This window comes from Pinus tabuliformis, chromosome J (genome assembly GCF_031772625.1).
Source record: "Pinus tabuliformis cultivar Carrire ecotype Pingquan chromosome J, CPIR1, whole genome shotgun sequence".
Lineage (NCBI taxonomy): Eukaryota > Viridiplantae > Streptophyta > Pinopsida > Pinales > Pinaceae > Pinus > Pinus tabuliformis.
In genome coordinates, this window is record NC_142295.1 from 554,472,998 (window position 1) to 554,495,977 (window position 22,980).

General features: G+C 43.7%; 1 protein-coding gene across 2 annotated transcripts in view; it reads right to left on the reverse strand.

Annotated features, from left to right (window-relative positions):
• Nucleotides 1-713: 713 nt before the first annotated feature.
• Nucleotides 714-22,980, reverse strand: part of LOC149228210 (mitochondrial ATP-independent inner membrane protease subunit 2-like) — a 124,500-nt gene continuing 102,233 nt past the window's right edge. For both annotated transcript variants that reach the window (XM_089378102.1, XM_089378103.1), the window contains exons 4-5: nucleotides 1,403-1,509; nucleotides 714-1,214 (exon numbers count right to left, since the gene is read on the reverse strand). In XM_089378102.1, coding sequence (XP_089234228.1) covers nucleotides 1,133-1,214; nucleotides 1,403-1,509 — 189 coding nt within the window. In that variant the 3' untranslated portion in view covers nucleotides 714-1,132. The remainder of the gene's footprint in view (nucleotides 1,215-1,402; nucleotides 1,510-22,980) is intronic.

The window sequence follows — 22,980 nt, forward strand, 5'->3', positions numbered from 1 at the left end:
ATTAAGACTCACCTTTGTGACATTGTTATTAGGCAAAACCCCGTGCCCTGAGCCTCCTGGAATTGCGAATGGACCATTTTGATCGTTTCTATGGGGTTTAGTAGCCAATAGAAACGTAAACTGTTTCAATCTCCATTTAACCATCTTGACTCTATTGCTTGTAACACTAAACATCATTTTATATCATTCCAACATCGGACAACTTTCCTTTATCCCACAGCTTCGTTTGTCAGACTTCATAAGCCTTACGCGATTTAAATTCAGGACCATTTCGACGACAAAGAACTTGAACACCCTCATCACAATAAATGTGTTTGGAAATTTATAGTTTACCAGTCATTTCAGCATAAGCCATGGACATTCTCGGACATGTTCTCATTTGCAAAGACTTCTATACCAAAACTAAAAAGCTAGCGCGTACTCTAAAGCAATTGTTTACCGCTTACAAACACAAGTTGTTGAAGAGGTGGTCGTAACAATAAAGTTCACCTACTTTGGTATTTGACAAACTCAGAATAACATATTTTACGGTACAGCATTATGAGGATCTTGCTTTGACAACTACTACTTGAAGATCAAAATAACTCCCGGAGGTCTCAACACAACAGATCTTATTTCAAGGTTAATTTCAATGTGTATTCTAGGTAGGCCTTTAATCCAACCAATGTCTTACTAAACATCCAGAAAGCAAATAAGAAATCATAAGACGAACATAAGACTAATAGCAAGAAGCTGCATTCTGTCTGGGGAGCATATCAAATGTCAACGATCATTGCTGCACCTACCTGTAACCTTAGTATGTGCTTAATTTGTCATTGTTCTAACTTTTGCTTAGACTGCTCTGTACAATACATATCTCTTATAGTGGACATCAACTTGATTGAGAATCCAGCTTCATGCCATGAAATAAGCGTTTTGAATAAGAGAAGAAATTCAATTGGGTTCTTCAATAAAATTCAGTAATCAACGAGAAATCATAAAGGATCATAATCTTTTTGCACACATCATCATAAACCTTTATACTTCATTCTTACCTTGAATAAAGGCAGAAAACATTTAACCATGCCTCACAAAAGAGGAACTTTAAAATTTACAAGACGTGTTAATCAGGCCTATATGGATTATGCCAGCATCATGTCTTGGGGCTCCTTGCCAATTCATCTATATCCAACTCCACAGCCAAGACTGGGGAATCTCTCTGCATTGCAGTTTCACTGAAATAAAAGATTCAACCGTCAGCACTTACCATGTTAAGCCAGACAAATACTGAAAAGCTTTAGGCTATCCTCTACTAATAGAAGCCAGAAGAGACGCATTAAAATAAAACTTAAAACTAAATATAAAAAATTTTATCAATAATAATCATGTCCAGCAAGTCCATTGAGCATTGCAAACCACTCGCCTGTTTCTGATGGGACCATGGTCCACAGAAGAGCGCAGGCAGTAGATCACTCTACCCAAGATGTCACTCATTGGTACTGGTCCAAATATTCGACTATCTGCAGCCTCCTGCAGAAAAAGGAACGATCAAAAAAATTACAGTTGATCCACCCAATCTTTGAAGCCCCATGAACTGTAAAATTATTGCTGTCAATACAAGAAAACAAAAATATTAATTTCACCATTTTTCTGTTGGCCGATGTATCCTGCAGAATGAAGCAACTTGTTCTCCCAAAGACGACATAAACTACGGTGCCTAATATACTCCATACTGCGTATGTTTGATACACCATGTTATTATACTATTCCTAACTATAAACATAAAACATTTTGGTAAATTCTCGAGACAGAAAACACGTGTCATGACCAAAAACTCCTTCAAGATGACAAATATCGAAATGGACAGATCTCGATATGGGAACTTATATGGATCAGGTTAAGGATAGGGTATCTCAAACAGATACGACAAATTTTAGGAACTCGGCATATGATATGGCTAGGATACGTCAAATATATATACATAGATGACGAAGAAACAAGAAGACATGAAAATTCAGAATATTATTCATGAATTTCGAATTTGGAAATAAGACCAGAAGTCATCACCATAAAGCAAAAACAAAGCCTAAAACCATTTCGCAGGAAATTAGAGTTTGATTTCTGTTAAATTTTTTAATAGTGGTTTTTCTTTCATTTGATATTAGTGACCGAACACCAGCTAAAATGGTCTATGTGCCAGCTACAATGATTGAAACTTCAGATGAAGTGGTTGAAGCCAGTGTTGCGAACATTGCAATATTATCGCAAAAATATCGGCATATCGAGACTTTTTCAAGTTAGTGATATTAACAGCCAAAAATATCAGCAATTTTTTTCCCTCCGAAAACATCACAACATTATCATAAAAACCGCAATAATATCACAACATGATCCAAAAAAATCGGCTGTCTGCACCCAGGTTTGTTTATAAACTTTATTTTTTGTTTTTCTGCCTCATTTTGCAAACCCTCGGCCAGGGGTTAGAGAGCAGAGGAGCAGGAGAACAAATTTCCTTGGCTTAAGGAGAAAAAACACAACGATTTTGAGCAATGTTGCAAACATTGTCATTAGGATAAAATCAACAAGGGTGTATAAAACCAAAATATTGGGAAAATTGGGAAAATTGATAAAAATCGGCAAAAATCAGCAAATTTGAGATACCACCAAAATATCAGTAAAAATCGCCAAACATCAGCTAGACCAAAAAATTGTGATTTCAAGATTTTATCATGATAAAATCGAGATGTTCGCAACACCGATTATTAAGAGCCATCTCATAAATATTTGCAGTGTGGACCAACTATCCTCAACAGGCCTCACATTTGTACGTATGGGCATCAAATTCGGCCCTTTGCTTTGTTTCTCCTAGTTTTTCTTGATTGTAAAATTGATGACTTTTACTTTTAAAATTCTTCTTGTGCCCTAAGTTCAATCTTACATTGAAGAATAAACATGCCAAAACATTTGGACCCTATGTAGAAATATGGTGAACCCGAGAAGGGGTTCAATAGAAAAAATTTGAGTTGCAAGTTGTGTGGGAAGCATATCACGAGGAATTTCCCGATTGAAATACCACCTTGGACAAATTCCGGTACACGACATAAAACTTTGCCCAAATGCATCTCCAGAAATCATCTGTATTGCCATCAAACCATTAGAAGATATAGGCTCTGCCAAAAGTAACAAGGAAGCTATGAAAAGTCAAATTGCGAGGAGTGGGGGCGAGAGTCGTTCTTCAATGTCACCTTCCACAATGGCCCGCCCCATATCTACCTCATCGTTTTTTGTTCCTAGAACCACACATAGTGGACAACCTTCTATCTAGTCAACATTTAAAAGAAAGGAGAAGGAAAAAGCTGACAAGTTGGTGGGTAGGTGTTTTCTATGGGGTGACATTCCCTTCAGCATTGCCAAGAACAATCCATTTTACCAGGCAATGTTTGATGCTAGCTATTGTTTCCCTGGGGTACAAAGCCCCTTTTAAAATTCTTCTTGTGCCCTAGGTTCAATCTTACATTGAAGAATAAACATGCCAAAAGATTTGGACCCTCTGTAGAAATATGGTGAACCCAAAAAGGGGTTCAATAGAAAAAATTTGAGTTGCAAGTTGTGTGGGAAGCATATGACGAGGAATATCCCGATTGAAATACCACCTTGGACAAATTCCGGTACACGACATAAAACTTTGCCCAAATTCATCTCCAGAAATCATTTGTATTGCCATCAAACCATTAGAAGACATAGGCTCTGCCACAAGTAACAAGGAAGCTATGAAATGTCAAATTGCGAGTGGGGGCAAGTGAGAGTGGTTCTTCAATGTCACCTTCCACAATGGCCCGCCCCATATCTACCTCATCGTTTTTTGTTCCTAGAACCACACCTAGTGCACAACCTTCTATCTAGTCAACATTTAAAAGAAATGAGAAGGAAAAAGCTGACAAGTTGGTGGGTAGGTGTTTTCTATGGGGTGACATTCCCTTCAGCATTGCCAAGAACAATCCATTTTACAGGCTATGTTTGATGTTAGCTATTGTTGCCTTGGGGTACAAAGCCCCTTCCTATGATCACTTGAGAGGGCCTATTTTTCAAAATGAAAAGGCCAATTGTACTGCTAGATTGGAGGAATTCAAGGCACCATGGGAACATACGAGATGCACTATGGTGTTAGATGGTTGCACTAATCAAAAGGTTAGGACCCTTATTAACTTCTTGGATAATTGTCTCAAGGGGGCAATGTTTATGAAATTTGTTGATGCATTTGCACATATCAAAGATGCACAATTATTATGTGAATTGTTGGATGTGTTCATTCAAGAGGTAGGTCCGCAAACTGTTGTCCAAGTCATAGCAAACAATGATGCAAATTATGTTGTCGTTGGCAGGTTGCTTATGGAGAGGTATTCTAACTTGTTTTGGACACCTTGTGTTGCACATTGTCTTGACTTGATGTTAGAGGATATAGGAAAAATTCCTTATGTAAGGGATATTGTTGAATCATCAAAAAGCATAACAAAATTTATATATAATCATGCATTTTTGCTTCATTTGATGAGAAATTATAATATCCCCATTTCCCTAATTTGCATAGGAGGAACTCCGATTTTGGTACGTTTTGGACTTGGCAGCAATTTTGGCATTTACTTAGGAGCATGGGTAAAAATTTAAGTTTTGGTGTTTTGTGGGGGGCACCCATCAAGGAATACACACCCCCTTGGAGGAAATTCGAACTTGTGGAAAGCGAACAGAGGGGGGTCGAATTAGTGGAATGAGCGGCCCACAAGAGGTAAAGGGAGGCAGCAAGTATAAATAGAAGGTGGAGTACAACATTTGGGGCTTTTGACAATTGCGTATCTGAACCAAGTTGTTAGCTTGAGTTGTTCAGCCTTGCTAACACAGTGTTGCTTACCACAAGGAGATTTTTGGGTGGAGATCTCAGCTCTTGCTTCGATGGACGTGGAGTGCCACCCTAGGGGAATTTCCTAGCACCTTTATGAGTCCCTTGGGGAAGTCAACTGGAGAAGGAGATAAATTCCAAGAAATTTGTGGCTGGTTTGGAATGTCATCTGCTGAAGATTTTTGGTGGTTCTATGGTTGGATTTTGAGGGAATTCTATGGGGAATTTGTGGTTCCTAGGGCTTGCGCAAGAACCAAACTAGGAAAATTTGCAGGGGCTTGGAGCATAGGAATTTGGCTGAGGAGGGCTAGAGTTGAGTGGGTATATTTGAAGAGGAATTTCCTGGGAGTTAGGGATATCTCTTGGTGGCATTTGGTGGGCATCTACAGCTATTTTTCAGATGTGCGTATTGTCTGTCTCACTAGGCAATTCGCACTATTTTGTAGGTCAGTTGCTTGTTCTCAGTTGGGCAAATTCCTTTCTGGGTTTGGTCGAGTATTTTTGGGACAAGCTACAGCGGCATTTTCAGGTGATTTTGGGCACTACAGAGGGTCATTCTTTGCATTTTTAGCGTAGCAACAACTACCATTTTCTGGGTCTGCGCAAAAGAATATTTGTTAAAATTGGAAACTAGGGCCAAACTCCATGTGGATCATCTTATTAATGGAAGCTGATATTTTTCTTGGATCCCCCTCATTGAGAGGTGTAGGATTGATCTAAAGATCATCCGATTTCGATAAGTATTCATGGAGATATGAATTTATTTTTGTTATGGGACAATTCATCAAGGTCGGCCAACGACCAAATAAACCCCACTTGTGCCCAACGTTTTAGTATAAATAGAGGTGGCCTTCAAGTCATTTCAACACACTTGGGATCTCTTCCTCTCTACTTGCCTTTGGGTTTTAGTAGGAGGAGAGATCCTAAGGGATAACGCTGCCCTAATCCAAAAGGCAGAAGCCGAAACTGTCGGGAATAGCCGAAATTGCCGGAACTGCGGGGAACTGCTGGGAAAAGCCAGAACTATTGGAACTGCGGGGAAAATCCGGAACTGCCAGAACTGCCGGGAAAAGTCGGAACTGTCGAGAACTACCGGGCCGAAACTGCCGAAACTGCCGGGAATAGCCAAAATTGCCGGAACTGCCAAGAACTACCGGAACTGTCGGGAATAGCCGGAACTGTCGGAACTGCCGGGAATAACCGGAACTACCAGGAACAGCCGGAATTGCCGAAACAGCGGGGAAAGCTAAAGCAGAGGGCAAAAGTCGTGAACTGCCGGGAACTTCCGGAATTGTCAAAACTGTCGAAACTATGGGAACTGTCGGGAATAGTCGGAATTGCCGGAACTGCCGGGAACAGCCGAAATTGCCGAAACTGCGGGAACAACCTGCGCATCTGTCTCTGAAGGAGAGTACCATGCAAGGGACAACTAACTAACATTGGGACAGTTGTATGGTACTTAGCAACAAATACACCAAGCATGAAATGTTACAGTTAGCATGCAAGGGACAGCTAGCATGCAACAGCAAGTGTGAAAAGGACAAGAAGCATGCTAGGGACAACAAGCAAGCAAGATGCAGCCAACACATAGGTCAGTATGGCAACATGGTGCAGCAATGGCACATAATGAAGTACAGTGATGGGTACAATCATGATTAATGAAGCATGATGAGATGCAGCATAGTGATGATGGGTGCAGCATGGTGCAACACGGTGAGGTGCAGTGTGATGAGATGCAGCGTAGTGATGATGGGTGCAGCATGGTGCAGCACGGTGAGGTGCAACATGATGACGAAATAAAACACAACGATAGGTGGAGTCACCTTGGAGAATCAGTTGAAGGAGCATGTCTTCAACTGATCTCATGTATCATCTTCTTAGAGATGATCTATGCTCTTATCTAGATAAGTCAAAGTGTTGACTTCTATTGTAAACGTACTATCTCTCTCTCTCTCTTTGCTGAACTATTGAAGAACATATAAGAAGAATTGATCAAGGTTTTCCCCACGTTGGGGTTTGTCCCTGGCAAGCGCCACATCTTGTGTCCTCTTGTCTTGGCTTGTCTTCTGCGATTTATGTTTATGTTCTATCTTCAGTTTACTTTAATGCTGATATGATTGTTGATCTGGATAAGATGTTGAGCTAACTGTGAAAATTGAAATAAATTGCTCTAAGCATAGAACATACCTAAATTTAACATGGTATTAGAGCTGAGGTGAAGACAACGCCCAGGCAAGAGGGAAAGAGCAATCACCGAAGACAATTGGGAAAGGACAAAAGGATCAGTGGATTCCTCATCCCTCTTCAAATTCACCAAGGGTGAAGTCGAAGCAGAGAATATTATCATAATGACGCAGCGGAAATTTATGATGGTCTACCTGAAGATCAATTCTATGGGAAGTCCGGATCTAAGGGTGGAATGAAAGGCAGATGCCTTGGTTGAAATAAGTTCGGCCATTATGCGAAGGAGTGTCCGACTGGCAGGGACACATCACTTGATGATGATAACAATCATTCCAGGGACATCTTCAATGATCAGAGGAATGACAGGTAATGCAGGTCATCAAGGAAATGGCCGACTCTTCAAAGAATGCAAGGAACCCCAAGTATGAAGAATCAAATGTTGTTTTTGATAAGATAAAGAAGTGTTATTGTGTATTGCCCCTCTCCTTCAGATTATTTGGGAATCTAGCTTATTGATTGTAGTGCTTCAAGGCACTTCATCGGATAGAAGGGTGCACTCTCTAATTTGGTAGAGATGGAAACAACTGTGAGATTATACTTGGAGTCGATGCCACCTATCCCAGAAAGGGTATAGGGAATGTTACCCCTCAATTGAATGAGGGTAACTCGATTCATTTACATAATATCTTTTATGTACCTGATCACAAGAAGAACCAAGTGTCCATTTCAGCAATGGAAGTCAAAAGTTACGAGGTGGCACTCATCGATGGAAAGGTACGTGTTTGAAAATAGAATTTTCAAAGATGTTTTTGAGTTCAGGGTTGTATCAAGTTGCAGGAAGTCCACTGGGAACCATGTCCATTGACACATAGCACTGGAGCTCTGTGAGTCAAATGGTGACAGGGATGCCTGAATTCAAAAAGAGCATGAAAGTACATGTCTGAGATGCACTGAAGGAAAATCTTACAAGGGGACCATTCCCCTCATGTAGCAGGTCCACAGGTTTGGAACAACCCGAGGGTTTGAGATTCATGATCAGGAATCTCACGTATGCAGATGGAAGAAATCCCTTTATGGCTTGAAGCAAAACTCCCCGAGCATAGTATGAGAGGATTGATAGCTATCAGATGAAGTTGAGATTCACTAAGAGTCAAGCCGATCCAAACCATTGTTTGAAGGTTGTGGATGATTGATCTCTCATACCAACACCTTATGAGGACGACCTATTTCTGATAGGTGCAGACCCTCTCATTTGCAGAAGTAAGAGGGAGTTGGATTCTGGATGTGGAGTGATAAACTGCAAGCCTGTGACTACCTCGAGGATCTTAACTTTCAGAAGTTATATGGTAGTGATGTCGGACCAAATATGGGAAATGCCTCTGAGTTTCATAAACTCGTTCGCGTTGATGTTCTTGGTGAACTTTCGTCCGGATATATGTTTTGCAGTTAGCATGGTGAGCTCATATTTGGTTGAGCCTCACTGGATTGGTGCCAAGAATCTTCTGAGATATCTTCGGGGCACAATCTCTCATGGATTGAGATACACTGTCGGAAATATGAAACTGCATGATTATTCGAATGTTGACTGGGCACTAGAGCACTTCTCAGTGCTGGGTCTCTTTGGATTCTACTTCGATATCATGGATGAGCAGGAAGCAGAAGTCGGTTGCTATAAGCACCGCCGAGACCGAATACATAACTACGAGTATAAACTTGTTTGAAGCTGCATGGTTGCAAAAGCTCTTAAGTGTGTTGTTTTACACATGATGAATACCACTGTGATTCTCTGTGACAACCAGAGGGGGATTCGATTATTGAGGAATCCCATATTCGATGATTGCACCAGCAGATAGACGTCAGATACTACCTTGTCTGGGATATGGTAAGTCGATGAGCAAGGAAGCTCCATCGCATTGAGACTGATGTACAAGTCGCAAACATTTTGTCAAAGCCCCGGGGAAAGGTCAAATCTGTGTCTTTCCCGAACGACTTGGAGTCATTGAGAGACCTTCTTATAAGGGTCCTGTATTTTGCATGCATTGAGCTCTGGGAGCTCTGGGGGGCTTGGGGTACTTACTAGAGCAATATACGACCACAGGGCGACTCACCCTCCCCTGGTGGTGCGCTATGTACAGGATGACAGGTTCAACCTTCACCTGTGATACCTTGTGGCGACTTTGGAATAGGATGATTAGTTCCCCTGTGGGCCGAGATGATTAGTTCTCCCGTGGCAACTGTGGAACAGGATGATTAGTTCTCCTGTGGGTCGGGATGATTAGTTCTCCCGTGGCAACTGTGAAACAGGATGATTAGTTCTCCTGTGGGCCAGGACGATCAGTTCTCCCATGGCAACTGTGGAACAAGATGATTAGTTCTCCTGTGGGTCGGGATGATTAGTTCTCCCGTGGCAACTGTGGAACAGGATGATTAGTTCTCCTGTGGGCCGGGATGATTAGTTCTCCCGTGGCAACTGTGAAACATGATGATTAGTTCTCCTGTGGGCCAGAATGATTAGTTCTCCTGTGGCAACTGTGAAACAGGATGATTAGTTCTCATGTGGGCCAGAATGATTAGTTCTCCCGTGGCGACTGTGGGGCAGGATGATTCTTCTCTTGTGGACAGGATGATTAGTTTTCCTATCGAGGCATCCTACCCATGCAGTCTGGGACACATGGGAAGTACCTCTCATCTGATCAACGAGCAGGGAAATGGGGTTAGGAACCATAGTAGTACTATCGATGGATGCATCGATGTATCTACCATAATCCCTATGCTAGGATGACCTCCATTGATCTGGGATCATTAAGAGTGGTTTGAGATACTCTCTTGTGATATTGATCTGGGGTCAATAAAACTGACTTCAGGCTAGTAAGAGTGATATGACACACTCTCTTCAGATGAAACTGACTTCGGGTCAGTAGAGAATGGTATGAGACAATCTCGATCAATTCTTCTTCTTCATGGTTCAGCAGAGCAGAGCAATGCAGGGCACTGATCGCAGAGATAGTACAGTCGGACATATGGATCAACAGATGGAGTTCTCCCTAGTTGAGAGGGAGTGTTAAAATTGGCAACTAGGACCAAACTCCATGTGGATCATCTTATTAATGGAAGCTGATATTTTTCTTGGATCCCTCTCATCGAGAGGTGTAGGATTGATCTAAAGATCATCCGATTCCAATAAGTATTCATGGAGATATGAATTTATTTTTGTTATGGGACAATTCATCAAGGTCGGCCAGCAACCAAATAAACCCCACTTGTGCTCAACATTTTAGTATAAATAGAGGTGGCCTTCAAGTCATTTCAACACACTTGGGATCTCTTCCTCTCTACTTGTCTTTAGGTTCTAGCAAGAGGAGAGATCCTAAGGGATAACGCTGCCCTAATCCAGAGGGCAGACGCCGGAACTGTCAGGAATAGCCGGAATTGCCGGAACTGCCGGGAACTACTAAAACTGTCGGGAAAAGCCAGAACTATCAGAACTGCTAGGAAAAGCCAAAACTGCTGGAACTGATGAAATTGTCGGGAACTGCTGGGAAAAGCCGAAAACTACCGGGAACTGCCGGGAAAAGACAGAATTGTCGGAACTACCAGGAATAGTCGGAATTGCCGGAACTATCGGAACTGTCGGGAACTGCCGGAACTGCCGAGAACTGCAGGAACAGCTAGGAGTAGCCGAAATTGCCGAAACTGTCGAGAATAGCTGGAACTGTCGAGAACAGTCGGAACTGCAAGAACAGTCGGGAAAGTTGACACAGAGGGCAGAAGCTGGAACTGCTGGGAACTACCGAAACTGCCGGGAAAAGTTGGAATTGTCGGAACTGTCGGGAATAGCTGGAACTGTCGGAACTATTGAGAACAGCGGGAATTGCCGAAACTGCATGAACAGCGTGAGCATCTGTCTCCGAAGGAGAGCAGCATGCAAGGGACAACTAACTAACACTGGGACAGTTGTATGGTACTTAGCAGCAAATACACCAAGCATGAAATGTTACAGCTAGCATGCAAGGGACAGCTAGCATGCAACAACAAGCATGCAAAGGACAACAAGCATGCTAGGGGCAACAAGCAAGCTAGGGATAACAAGCAAGCAAGATGCAACCAGCACATAGGTCAGTATGGCAACATGGTGCAGCAATGGCACATAATGTAGTACAGTGATGGGTACATTCATGATTAATGAAGCATGAGAAGATGTAGCATAGTGATGATGGGTGCAGCATGGTGCCGCACGGTGAGGTGCAACATGATGACGAAATGCAGCACAATGATAAGTGAAGGAGTCACCTTGGAGAATCAGTTGAAGCAACATGTCTTCAACTAATCTCATGTATCATCTTCTTAGAGATGATCTATGCTCTTACCTAGATAAGTCAAAGTGTTGACTTCTGTTGTAAATGTACTATCTCTCTCTCTCTCTGCTGAACTATTGAAGAACATATAAGAATAATTAATCAAGGGTTTCCCCACATTGGGGTTTGTCCCTGGCTAGCGCCACATCTTGTGTCCTCTTGTCTTGGCTTGTCTTCTGCGATTTATGTTTATGTTCTATCTGCAGTTTACTTTAATGCTGATGTGATTGCTAATCTGGAAAAGATATTGAGCTAACTGTGAAAATTGAAATAAATTGCTCTAAGCATAGAACATACCTAAAATTAACAATATTGGGCCAAAGTTTCCAGCGCTTGGGGACATCTCTTTCACCTGGGTCTTGCTCCAACTTTCTTATGCAGTCCCAAGTGCACTTATTCCTTGCTATATGTACTCCATGTAGTTCATAATTTAATAAAATGGCTCAGTAGTTGTTCTAAATTCGTGTGGTGTGTTTGTATTTCTATGTTGTCCATATTTCATGCCAGTGTCTATTGCATGCCTCTGTTATACATTAAATATTTCCATTAGGGATATTACAGTGGTATCAGAGCATATTCCTGACCAGTGTGGGGAGATAAAAGCAGGGAATGCCACCCAGGTACCAAGGGGTCATCTTTTCAGAGGGGTCGAGGCAGAGGAAAAGGTAGCGGTCAAGGCAAAGGAAAAGGGCAAGACCCATTTTCTAATACAAAGTTAGATAACTACAAAGAACACATGAAGAACTGAGAGGGTCCTGAGCAACCTAGGCAACGAGGCCAAGATCAGGTTTTGGAGGAGTTGTTGAGGACAAATCAGCAAATGTTGAGGCAAGGTCAACTTATGACGGACATGATGCAACAGGTGATGGGTTTACATGTGAATGATAGGCAGGAGGCAGAGACTCAAGGTGATGGGGGTTCCAAAGCCGGGGGGTTCTAAAGTCATACACTTGAGCGTACATATCAGCCTCCTCACACCCCTCTGCGTGGCCAAGCAGACTGACCCACAATTCCCCAAATTGTGGATGAACCTGAGAGGGAAAGGGAGCTTGATCCGATTGCAGATATGGTGAATTCGGTTGCTTCAAGTATTGACGAGTATGACAAGCTTGGCCCAAGGATACAGAGAGTGATGTCCTTTGGAGAGCTCAGGTACGGAGAGCGATGTCTTTTGGGGAGTACATCCACCTCAAGCAGGCATACCACTAGAGTCAGGATGCATTATAAAGGAGGGTAGCCTAGTCAAGAGGTTCAGAAGATAGATGCTAAGGTTATACTTCCCAACTATGATGGGTCGCCCAAAAATTCGGCCAGAACAATGGTGCAGAAGTTAGACACTTACCTCACGAACGCTATCCAGTTTGCTACTTTGCACTTTAGGGGGGGTGCCCAAGAGTGGCGGTACCATGGCCTAAACACACTAGGGCACATTCACATCACATCCTACAACGAGTTTACCAAATGGTTGATTGAGAGATTTGACAGGAAGGACCCTAAGAGTGGTGGTACCATGGCCTAATCACACTAGGGCACATTCACATCACATCCTACAACGAGTTTACCAAATGGTTGACTGAGAGATTTGACAAGAAGGACCCTAAGCTGCATTTCAGGGAGTTGGCCCACTTGAGGCAAACAAGCAATGCAGAGGTCTACATCTCGGAGTTCCAGAGGTTGGTCATGATGGTGACAGACATATCAGAGGCCTAGTTGATTATTTTGTTTGTAGAGGGGTTATCTGATCCCTTGCGTCGGTGGGTGAGGGCCTACAAGCCCACCTCATTGATGGACATTATTTCCAAGATCTAGGACATGATCGATGCAGTTCCCAAGACTAGAGCCCCTATACCCACCAGACTGTTGATTCCAGAAGGGAACAAAGACACTCGTCAGCCTCAGAGGGAGGTTGGGCGTGGCCAGTTGGACGATGAGACCAAGAGAGACCTCCGAAGGAGGAAGCTATGCTTTACGTGCCAGGAGCGTTGGGCACCAAGGCACAAGTGCACCAAGGGCAAAGCCCATTACATCGAGGTGTACACCAATAGCGAGCCGGAGGAGGAGGCCGAGCAAGAGATAGACCAGGGAGATGGAGGACCACAGGCTGCAGTGATCCAGGTGGATGTTGGTGGCCACCCACCTATCCCATCTGGACCCCCACAACTGTCCCTTTCAGTTTTTCAGTTTCCTTAATTATAGCGCAGTTTACTATTTTTAGCAGTTTTTCGGGTCCTAAACTTCCAGAGCCGTTTTGAGGCCCTAAACAGAGCTTTTTGGGAAATCTACCGCTAGCGATTTTTCCATCAAAAAATCGTCTTTTCTGTCGTAGTCCTCGGAGAGATCTTTCCAACGGGCTATCATGCACGTCAAACGGAGATAGTACGACCAATTCGCGACCCCGGGAAGTTGATGTACCAACTTACCCAAAAACGGGGCCCACAATTTGGCGTTTCATCTTCTAGGGTTAGGTTTTGGAATGTGAAGGGTTTTCCATTGTTTCTCAACAATAAATAGGCCTTCGAGCCTCATTGTAACACAGTTCAGAGGCATGTAGCCACCACATCTCTTCTCAGAGATAAGCTACCATCGCCCTAGTTGGTTTACTTCCATTTCTAGTTGTAAGCATATTTTAGTATTTTCCATTAATGAAATGAAGTATTATTTCCTCTGCATCTTTGTGTATATGGTTATCTCTGTAATTTTTTGCGTTCCTGTTTAAATCCGGATCAGTGGTATCAGAGCGGTCTGCTTTTTCTCTGTTTTTTCTTTGCATGTCCCCAACGAGGTCGGGATATAAGGAGTTAGGGCTTGAACTAGTTGAACCTTTGCAAGACCGGCCTCGCAAATCTCGACGACCTCCCATGGCGGATGAGAAGAAAAACAAGGGGGCAGGAGATCCTATCAAAATCTTGTTCAAAGAAGCCCTCGAGCGAAAAAGAAACGCGATTATGGACAGCTTTGCCCAGATCCTTCAGCGGCTACCCAGAGGCGACGCATTGGCTTCCAACAGCTACTCTGTAAATGCCACACCCTTTAAGGTACAAGTTAATTTTGAAATCCCCATCTTCGAGGGTCAAATAGACGCAGATGCCGTAGATAAATGGTTAAATCTACTAGATGGGTATTTTTCTGTTCATGAATTTTTAAGTCGGGAAAAGATTGTTTTCGCTCTTCTCAAAGCAGGCCCCCACGTCAAGGACTGGTGGAAAACCTACTGCGAGCAGAAGGATGAAAGTACGAGCTCACTATTTTCAGCCGCACCCACTTGGAATGACTTCCGGGATGCCATCAAGGAGTAGTACTACCCTGTCAAAAGCTATGAGGACAAATACATCAAATGGACCACACTGCGGCAGGGGCGAGACTAAGATGTGCCGGAGTTCACAAACATTTTTCATACCCTTCGCACACAATTGGGTATCAAAGATTCTGAGCTGCATCTAGTACTCAAATACCGTGGCTGCCTACACAGATACATCCAGGAAGAGATGGAGTTCCTGAACATCTCCTCACTCGGCACAGCATACCGATACGCTATCAAAATCGAGCAAATGTTCAAACAGAAGAAGCGAGACTTTGGATCTACAAATCCGAAGCCCAAAGGACAAAGCCAAGGCAGGGTGACCCAAGACAACCCCTCGAAGCCGCAAGAAAATAACACCACCACGAAGCCGAAGAAGGACACAAGAAAGTGGTGTGAGTTCCACAAGAGTCCCACTCATAACACAAGTGAGTGTCGGACCAAGCAGTTGCTAGTGGCCGAGTTGAAGGCTTCCGAATCAGATGCATGTTCCGACCCTGAGCCATAACTTGACAAGGGGAATGGCAAAGGGAAGCAAATCATTGATGCGGATCCCAGTGCCACTGTTGCCACTACCAAGATCCAGGAGAATGAGCCCGAAGACCCAGAGGAGGGGGAGCGTCTTTTCCACTCACAGATGTGGGTGAAGGGTTCGCCACTGCAATTCATTGTCAACGGTGGCAGCCAAAAAAACCTTATTTCAGCAGAGGTCGTGAAGCGGTTGGGCCTACCGACTACACCACACCCACAGCCGTACAGTATCAGGTGGCTTCATGAAGGACGAGATCTCAAAGTTCGTCAGCAGTGCCGCCTTCCCTACAGCATCAAGCCCTTCACAGACGAGGTATTGTGTGATGTTACCCCTCTGGATGTTTGTGATGTACTACTAGGACAGCCATACTTGTGGAGGCGACATGTTGTGTATGAATCAAGGCCTCGCACTGTCATTATTTCTTTGGATAATTCATTATACATGATACCAGAGGTAGCCCCACCTACCACCACCTCTTTGATCACTGCCAAGAAAGGAAGCAAGCTCATCTCCCAGACTAGGAAATTCATTTTCTGTCTAGTTCGCTCCCAAAGTAAGGGGAAGATCGTTGCTACATCCATGACCCCCGCAAAGGATTCCTCCACACAGCAGCAGCAACAAAGGGATACGGTCATGACAGAACACGGAAACAACTTCTCCTCACCCACAGGGGTACCACACAAGTTTCAGGTGGGCAACAAAGTTTGGTGTCATCTGCAGAGAGAACGCCTTACCAAAACCCATCAGAAACTCAAACCACTCCGACATGGTTCTTACACTAGTACCAAAGCTACGGGAAACAATGCTTGGAAGCACAGCATTCCTCCATTCCTTCGCTTGCACCGAGTGTTCAATGTGGACCATCGTCGACCATGCTTCCCACCATTTCTGGACACATCAGAGATTGCAGAACAGCTCACCAGAGACCCAACTCAGCAAAAGCTTCCTCATCTCAGGGAGGAACTCAACGCAATGGGGACCATTGCTTCCTAAGGGGGGAGAAATGATCCAAGTGGATGTTGGTGGCCACCCACCTATCCCATCTGGACCCCCACAACTGTCCCTTTCAGTTTTTCAATTTCCTTAATTATAGCGCAATTTACTACTTTTAGCAGTTTTTCGGGTCCTAAACTTTCGTAGCCGTTTTGAGGCCCTAAACAGCGTTTTTTGGGAAATCTACCGCCAGTGATTTTTCTATCAAAAAATCATCTTTTCCGTCGTAGTCCTCGGAGAGATCTTTCCAATGGGCTATCATGCGCGTCAAACGGAGATAGTACGACCAATTCGCGACCCCGGGAAGTTGATGTACCAACTTACCCAAAAACGGGGCCCACAATTTGGTGTTTCATCTTCTAGGGTCAGGTTTTGGAATGTGAAGGGTTTTCCATTGTTTCTCAACAATAAATAGGCCTTCGAGCCTCATTGTAACACAGTTAAGAATAGTTCAGAGGCATGTAGCCACCACATCTCTTCTCAGAGATAAGCTACCATCGCCCTAGCTGGTTTATTTCCATTTCTAGTTGTAAGCATATTTTAGTATTTTCCATTAATGAAATGAAGTATTATTCCCGCTGCATCTTTGTGTATATGGTTATCTCTGTAATTTTTTGCGTTCCTGTTTAAATCTGGATCATGCAGGGGGGCCTACCACCACCACCATCACCTCAGGGAGGAGGGCCATTTGTCCCTTTCTGGGGGCATACTAGCTTCACTTCGGGGAGTTCCGAAGTCCCTAACACTTCGGATCAGAGGCACAATACAAGGGCAACATGTGTTAGTCTTAGTGGACAATGGGGTTACCCACAACTTTATTGATGCCCAAATGGTGGAGCGGGGGGCATATGTACAAAGACATTTGAGTGGTTCTCAGTGTTGGTACTTGGAGACTGGACGATGCAGTGCACGAAGTATGTTCCCAACCTGACTTTGACTATGGTTAACTACTCCGTCATTGACCATTTTTTTGTAGTTGATGTTCTGAACACCAACGTGGTGTTGGGTGTCCATGGTTGTACTCGTTGGGACGAGTCACCACTGATTCGCAGAAGTTGAAGATGGAGTTCACAGGCCCAGATGGGAAGTCGGTAGTGTTGAAGGGTATGCACTCCTACCCGCCCTAGACAGAGTCTGCTCACCGGATGGAAGCAAACTTGCAGTGTGGGGATATAGAGTAGGTAGTTGAGCTCAGAATTTTAGAGACAGGGACATAGGCACGACTGGTATATCCAAACATACTTCACTGATAAAGAGGCATCAGGCGATTTTTGGTAAGATCCCTCTAGGCAAGCCACCAGATCAGGATTTTGAGCACACCATTGAGTTGGAGGAGGGGGTCAATGCAGTGATCACCACCCCGTATAGGCACCCCGGGGCCTACTGGGACGAGATCGAGAAGGCCATCCAGAAGTTGTTGGCGTTGGGGCATATCAAGCCAAGTACTAGTCGTTTTGCTTCATCAGTGTTGTTGGTAAAGAAAAAGGATGGGTCTCTCTGTATGTGCATCAATTATTGGGCTTTGAACAGGAAGATGCAGAAGAACTAGTACCCCATACCCCGGATAGATGAGCTAAGAGCAACTAAGTTCTTCTCTAAGATATACTTGCGCTTGGGGTAACATTAGATTCGGGTGCGTGAGCAGGATGTGTCGAAGACAACATTCAGATGCCATTATGGGCACTTTGAGTCCCTGGTGAGCCTGCCCCAGCGACATTTCAATCTTGCATGAACCACTTGTTCCGCGAGCACCTACACAGGTTTGTCTTGGTATTCTTCAATGACATACTTATTTACAGCAGGACATGGGAGAAGCACTTGCAACACTAGGAGCAGGTCTTGAGCATCTTGGAGAGCATCAGTTTTATGCCAAGATGTCCAAGTGTGAGTTTAGGTTGATCGAGATGTTGTACTTGGGGCATGTGATAGGGGAGGATGGAGTCAGAGTCCACCAGGAGAAGATTCGTGCCATCCTTGATTGGCCCACACCCAAAAACGTGACAAAGCTAAGGGGCTTCCTAGGCATATGCACATATTACAAGCATTTTGTGAGGGGATTCTCACAGTTGGTTGCACCCCTTACAGACCTCACGAAGAAGGGGGCGTTTAGTTGGTCAGACACAGCACAAGAGGCCTTTGAGCGCCTCAAGGTGGTCATGAGTACTTGACCGTTTTTGGCGTTGCCTGATTTCACCCAACCCTTTGTATTGGAGTGTGACGCATCAAGGGGGGCATTGGAGCAATACTAATGCAAGGAGAGCATCCCATAGCGTATGAGAGCAGGAAATTTGGAACTACGAGCGGTTGTACTCCATCTATGACAAAGAGATGTTCGCTATAATGCATGCACTAGCCACGTTCAGGCAGTATCTAGTGGGCAACAGATTCAAAGTGAAGACTTACCAAAATAGTCTTCGTTTTTTCCTTGAGCAGAGGAAGTTGCAAGAAAAGCAACAAAAGTGGGTCAGCAAGATCCAGGCGTATGCCTATGAAATAGAATATGTCAAGGGCAAGCAAAACATCATTGCAAATGCTTTATCCAGGAGGCCCGCGACACTATCTCTGATGGACATCACTCAAGATTGGAAGGCTCAGCTTCTAGTTGAGTATTCCAAGGACAGGCAGGCCTGCGAGATTCTAGTTGGCACCTGGGGGACGATAGATACCGAGTGATGGATGATGTGATATACTATAAGGACAGGGTGTACTTGGTGCCAGGGTCACAGCTCAAAGAGAAGATCATGCAGGCAGCCCATGATTCGCCCATAGCAGGACACCCCAGATTCCTCAAGACTTACAGGGCTATCAGGGAGCGTTTCTCTTGGAGGGGGCTCAAGGGAGACGTGTTGAGGCACGTGCAAGAGTGCATGGTCTATCAGAGGAACAAAGGGGAGCTTCTCAGGTTGCATAATTTTTCTTCAAGGAGTTATTCAGGCTGCATGGCCTTCCAAAGACCACAGTCAGTGACTGTGATAGCAGGTTCATGGGGGCATTCTAGCAGGAACTGTTCACGTTGGTGGGGATGGAGCTCACTCCCAGCACCAGCTACCACCAAAATAAGAATGGCCAGACAGAGATTGTGAACAAATGGCTAGAATGGTACCTACATAACTATGTGACCGAGCAGTAAAGGGCATGGGTGAAGTGGTTGCACCTTGGAGAATTCTGCTACAACACCACCTACCACATGTCGATTGGTATGACCCATTTTTAAGCCCTTTATGGTTATGATGCTCTTTCATTTTCTGACATGATTTTTGGAGATAGCAGGGCCCCAGGGGCAAAGAACTGGATCCAAGAGAGCCAAGAGATTCTCAAGGCTCTCAAGGATAATTTGCAGGTAGCACAAAATCAACAAAAGATGTATGCTGATAGGCGCAGGGTTGAGAGGCATTTTGAGGTGGGGGATATCATCTACTTACGCCTCCAACCATACAAGCAGTCATCTCTTAAGCAGAAAGGGGCATAGAAGCTCAAGCCCCGGTTTTATGGGCCATACCGGGTGGTTAGGTGAGTTGGGGAGGTGGCCTACGAGTTGGAGCTCCCACCTGGGAGCAAAGTTCACAACATTTTCCACGTTTCATGCCTGAAAAAGGCATTGGGACAACATATTACAACCACTACAGAATTGCCACCACTAGATGATGAGGGTCACTTGGATTTAGTTTCGGCGGCCATTTTGAAGAGGAGGGAGAGAAAACTTAGACACATGATTGCTAGAGAATTTTTGGTCAAGTGGAAGGACCTTCCGGTAGAGGATGCAACATGGGAGGGACAGCAGGCTTTGAAGTTGCTTGAGGACAAGCAAATTTTGGCATGGAGGATTGTAATATCTCCAATTTGCTAATTTGCATACGAGGGACTCCAATTTTGGTAAGTTTTTGTAATGTCCCCAAATTTTGGATTACCTAGCGAGGTGGTTAGAAGGGTTTTCCAGAGCTTGTATCAACCTGGTCATAGTAGCAAGATTACTCCATTGGTGGGCCCAGAGGGCTTTAGAGGAGTTTTATGGGTCCAATTGGGATCGCTTACCATATTTCATCATTGAGATCAAAATTCTGCACGGTTTGCTCTTTGTTCCAAAACATTATGACGATTTCCGTAAAATGGCATTTTTAACAGGCAAATTTTAATTAATTATGCTTACGGTGTTGTTTTGGGCCGATTACTTGGAGAAACACCTTAGTGCAATAGCTCGTTGAAATCAGGACGAGAAGATCTGCAGGGTAGAATGATAAAAATGGGCTTTGGGTGGCCGATATAACCACAAAGGTGAATTAAGCATTTTCTGGCGTTAAAAGTGACTTTAATTAGTTTATAAAAGTCACTTTTTTAAATAAAGGAAAAGTGTTTTTAAATATTTAATTGGAGGGAAAAGGTAAGTGAGTTATAAAAATTGGAAATGAGGGGGTCTCTCCTCATTCATTCGTTCATTTGTGAGTTTGGAGAAAAAACTCTTTGAGAGAGTTGAAAGAGAAGATTAGGGTTTTGGAACCCTAGCTGCCATAGCAGACTTCGGTGTTGAAACTAGACACCCCAATTTGGATTTGAGAGTGAAATCATCCAAATTTCACCGCTAAGCTTCAATGGAGTAAAAGATTTTCGGTGAATATTGAGTTATTACGATGTTATCAGTTAATTTTATTCATTGATATTGTGCTCTCTACAAATCTTCCTTACAGGTTAAAGCCATGGACAAATCTGGGAGCTTTTCATATGGAGAGAGAAGCCATTAAAGACTGTAGACACCAGACCCAAGAAAGAATGAGTTCCTTTGTCCTAAAGTCAAGATTTCTTATTGTGGTGGAGCTCGAGTTTGAGGAAAGAGGCTAGCACGAGTTCCCTGGTCCAAATGCTAGAAGGAATGATACTATGGGACAATTTCCTCAAGAGAAAAGACTGTCAAATTCCCACACCCCTATGCTGGTCGAAATGCTTGATTCTGGGTTGAATTTCTGCTGACTGGGCCGATTTCCTCCTTTAAGAGCCACAATACTCATGAGTGTAGGGTTGGACATATTCATCAAGGAATGGCTCGATTTATTGAAGTTTGACAGTAATGAGGCAGCGTATCCCTTGCTGGAGATTACCCATCATTCTGGGTAGGTCGTGAACCCTTTTTTTTAGTTGAGTGAAGGATGTATTGAGCTGATAACAAGCCACTAATACCTTCTAACCCAGTTTCATATTAATACCCATTAATATTTTATTTCTCCTAAGTTTAGACCTAGGAACTCCATTAAAAATATTAATTATTGTAATATCTCCCAAACCGGGTAGAATCTACCCAACCCATTTCTGGGTCTTGGAGATCTCATGTGCTTTAGCCTCTCCACCAATTTTCATGGCTAGAGCACATCCGATGCTACCCCAAATCAACAGTGGGGTACACCCATCAAGGAATACACACCCCCTTGGAGGAAATTCGAACTTGTGGAGAGAGAACAAAGGAGGGAAGTCGAATTAGTGGAATGAGGGGCCCACAAGAGGAAAAGGGAGGCAATAAGTATAAATACAAGGTGGAGTGCATCATTTGGGGCTTTTGATAATTTCAAATCTGAACCAAGTCGTTTACTTGAGCTGCCCGGCCTTGCCAACACAGTGCTACTTAGCACAAGGAGGTTTCCGGGTGGACATCTCAACTCTTGCTTCAGTGAACCTAGAGTGCCACCCTAGGGGAGTTTCTTAGCACCTTTGTGAGTCCCTTGGAGCAGGGACCAGTGTTCAGCGCCCAGTTCTGCGAGTTCCACGACACAAAAGAAAAGCTGCACCTCTTGGGGAAGTCAGCTGGAGAGGGAGATAAATTCCAGGAAATTTGTGGTTGGTTTGGAGTGTCATTTTGCTAAAGATTTTTGGTGGTCTCATGGCTGGATTTTGAGGGAATTCTACAGGAGTAATTTGTGGCTCAAACTAGGAAATTTTGCAGGGGCTTGGAGCAGAGGAATTTGGCTGAGGGCTGGAGTTGAGTGGGTAAATTTGGAGAGGAATTTCGTGGAAGGTTGGGAGATCTCTTGGCAGCATTTGGTGGGCATCTACAACGATTTTTCAAAGTTGTGTATTGCATTTCTCACTAGGTAATTCGCATTATTTTTTGGTTCATTTGGTTGTTGTGAGTTAGGCAAATTTCTTTTTGGGTTTGGTCGAGTTTTTTTTGGGAGAAGCTACAGCTACATTTTTAGGTGATTCCAAGCACTACAGAGGGTCATTCTCAGCATTTCCAGCGTAGCAGGAGTTGCCATTTTCTAGGTCTGCGCAGAAGAATATTGGGCTGAGGTTTCCAGCTCTTGGGGACATCTCTTTCACCTGGGTCTTGCTCCAACTTGCTTATTCAAGCCCAAGTGCACTTATTCCTTGCTATATGTACTCCATGCAGTTCAGAATTTAATAAAATGACTCAGCAGTTGTTCTAAATTTTTGTGGTATATTTGTATTTTTGTGTTGTCCCATATTTTTGTTCTTAGTGTCTACTGCATGCCTTTGTGATACATTGAATATTTCCATTAGGAATATTACAGAAATACACCAGTAACAAGGAGTTGGTGTGTCCTGCTATTACATAGTTTTTTACTAGCTTCACATCTCTTCAATCTCTCTTGAATTCTATGTGGATGTGAAGAGAATGTTTCTTTCAAAGGAATAGTGTGCTTTATCTTTTAGCTGCAAACCACATTGAGAGGTCATATGCAAGCTAATTTCATATCAAGAGAGATTTTGGCCAGGAGTGCAAGAGGTGTGTGCCATTGAA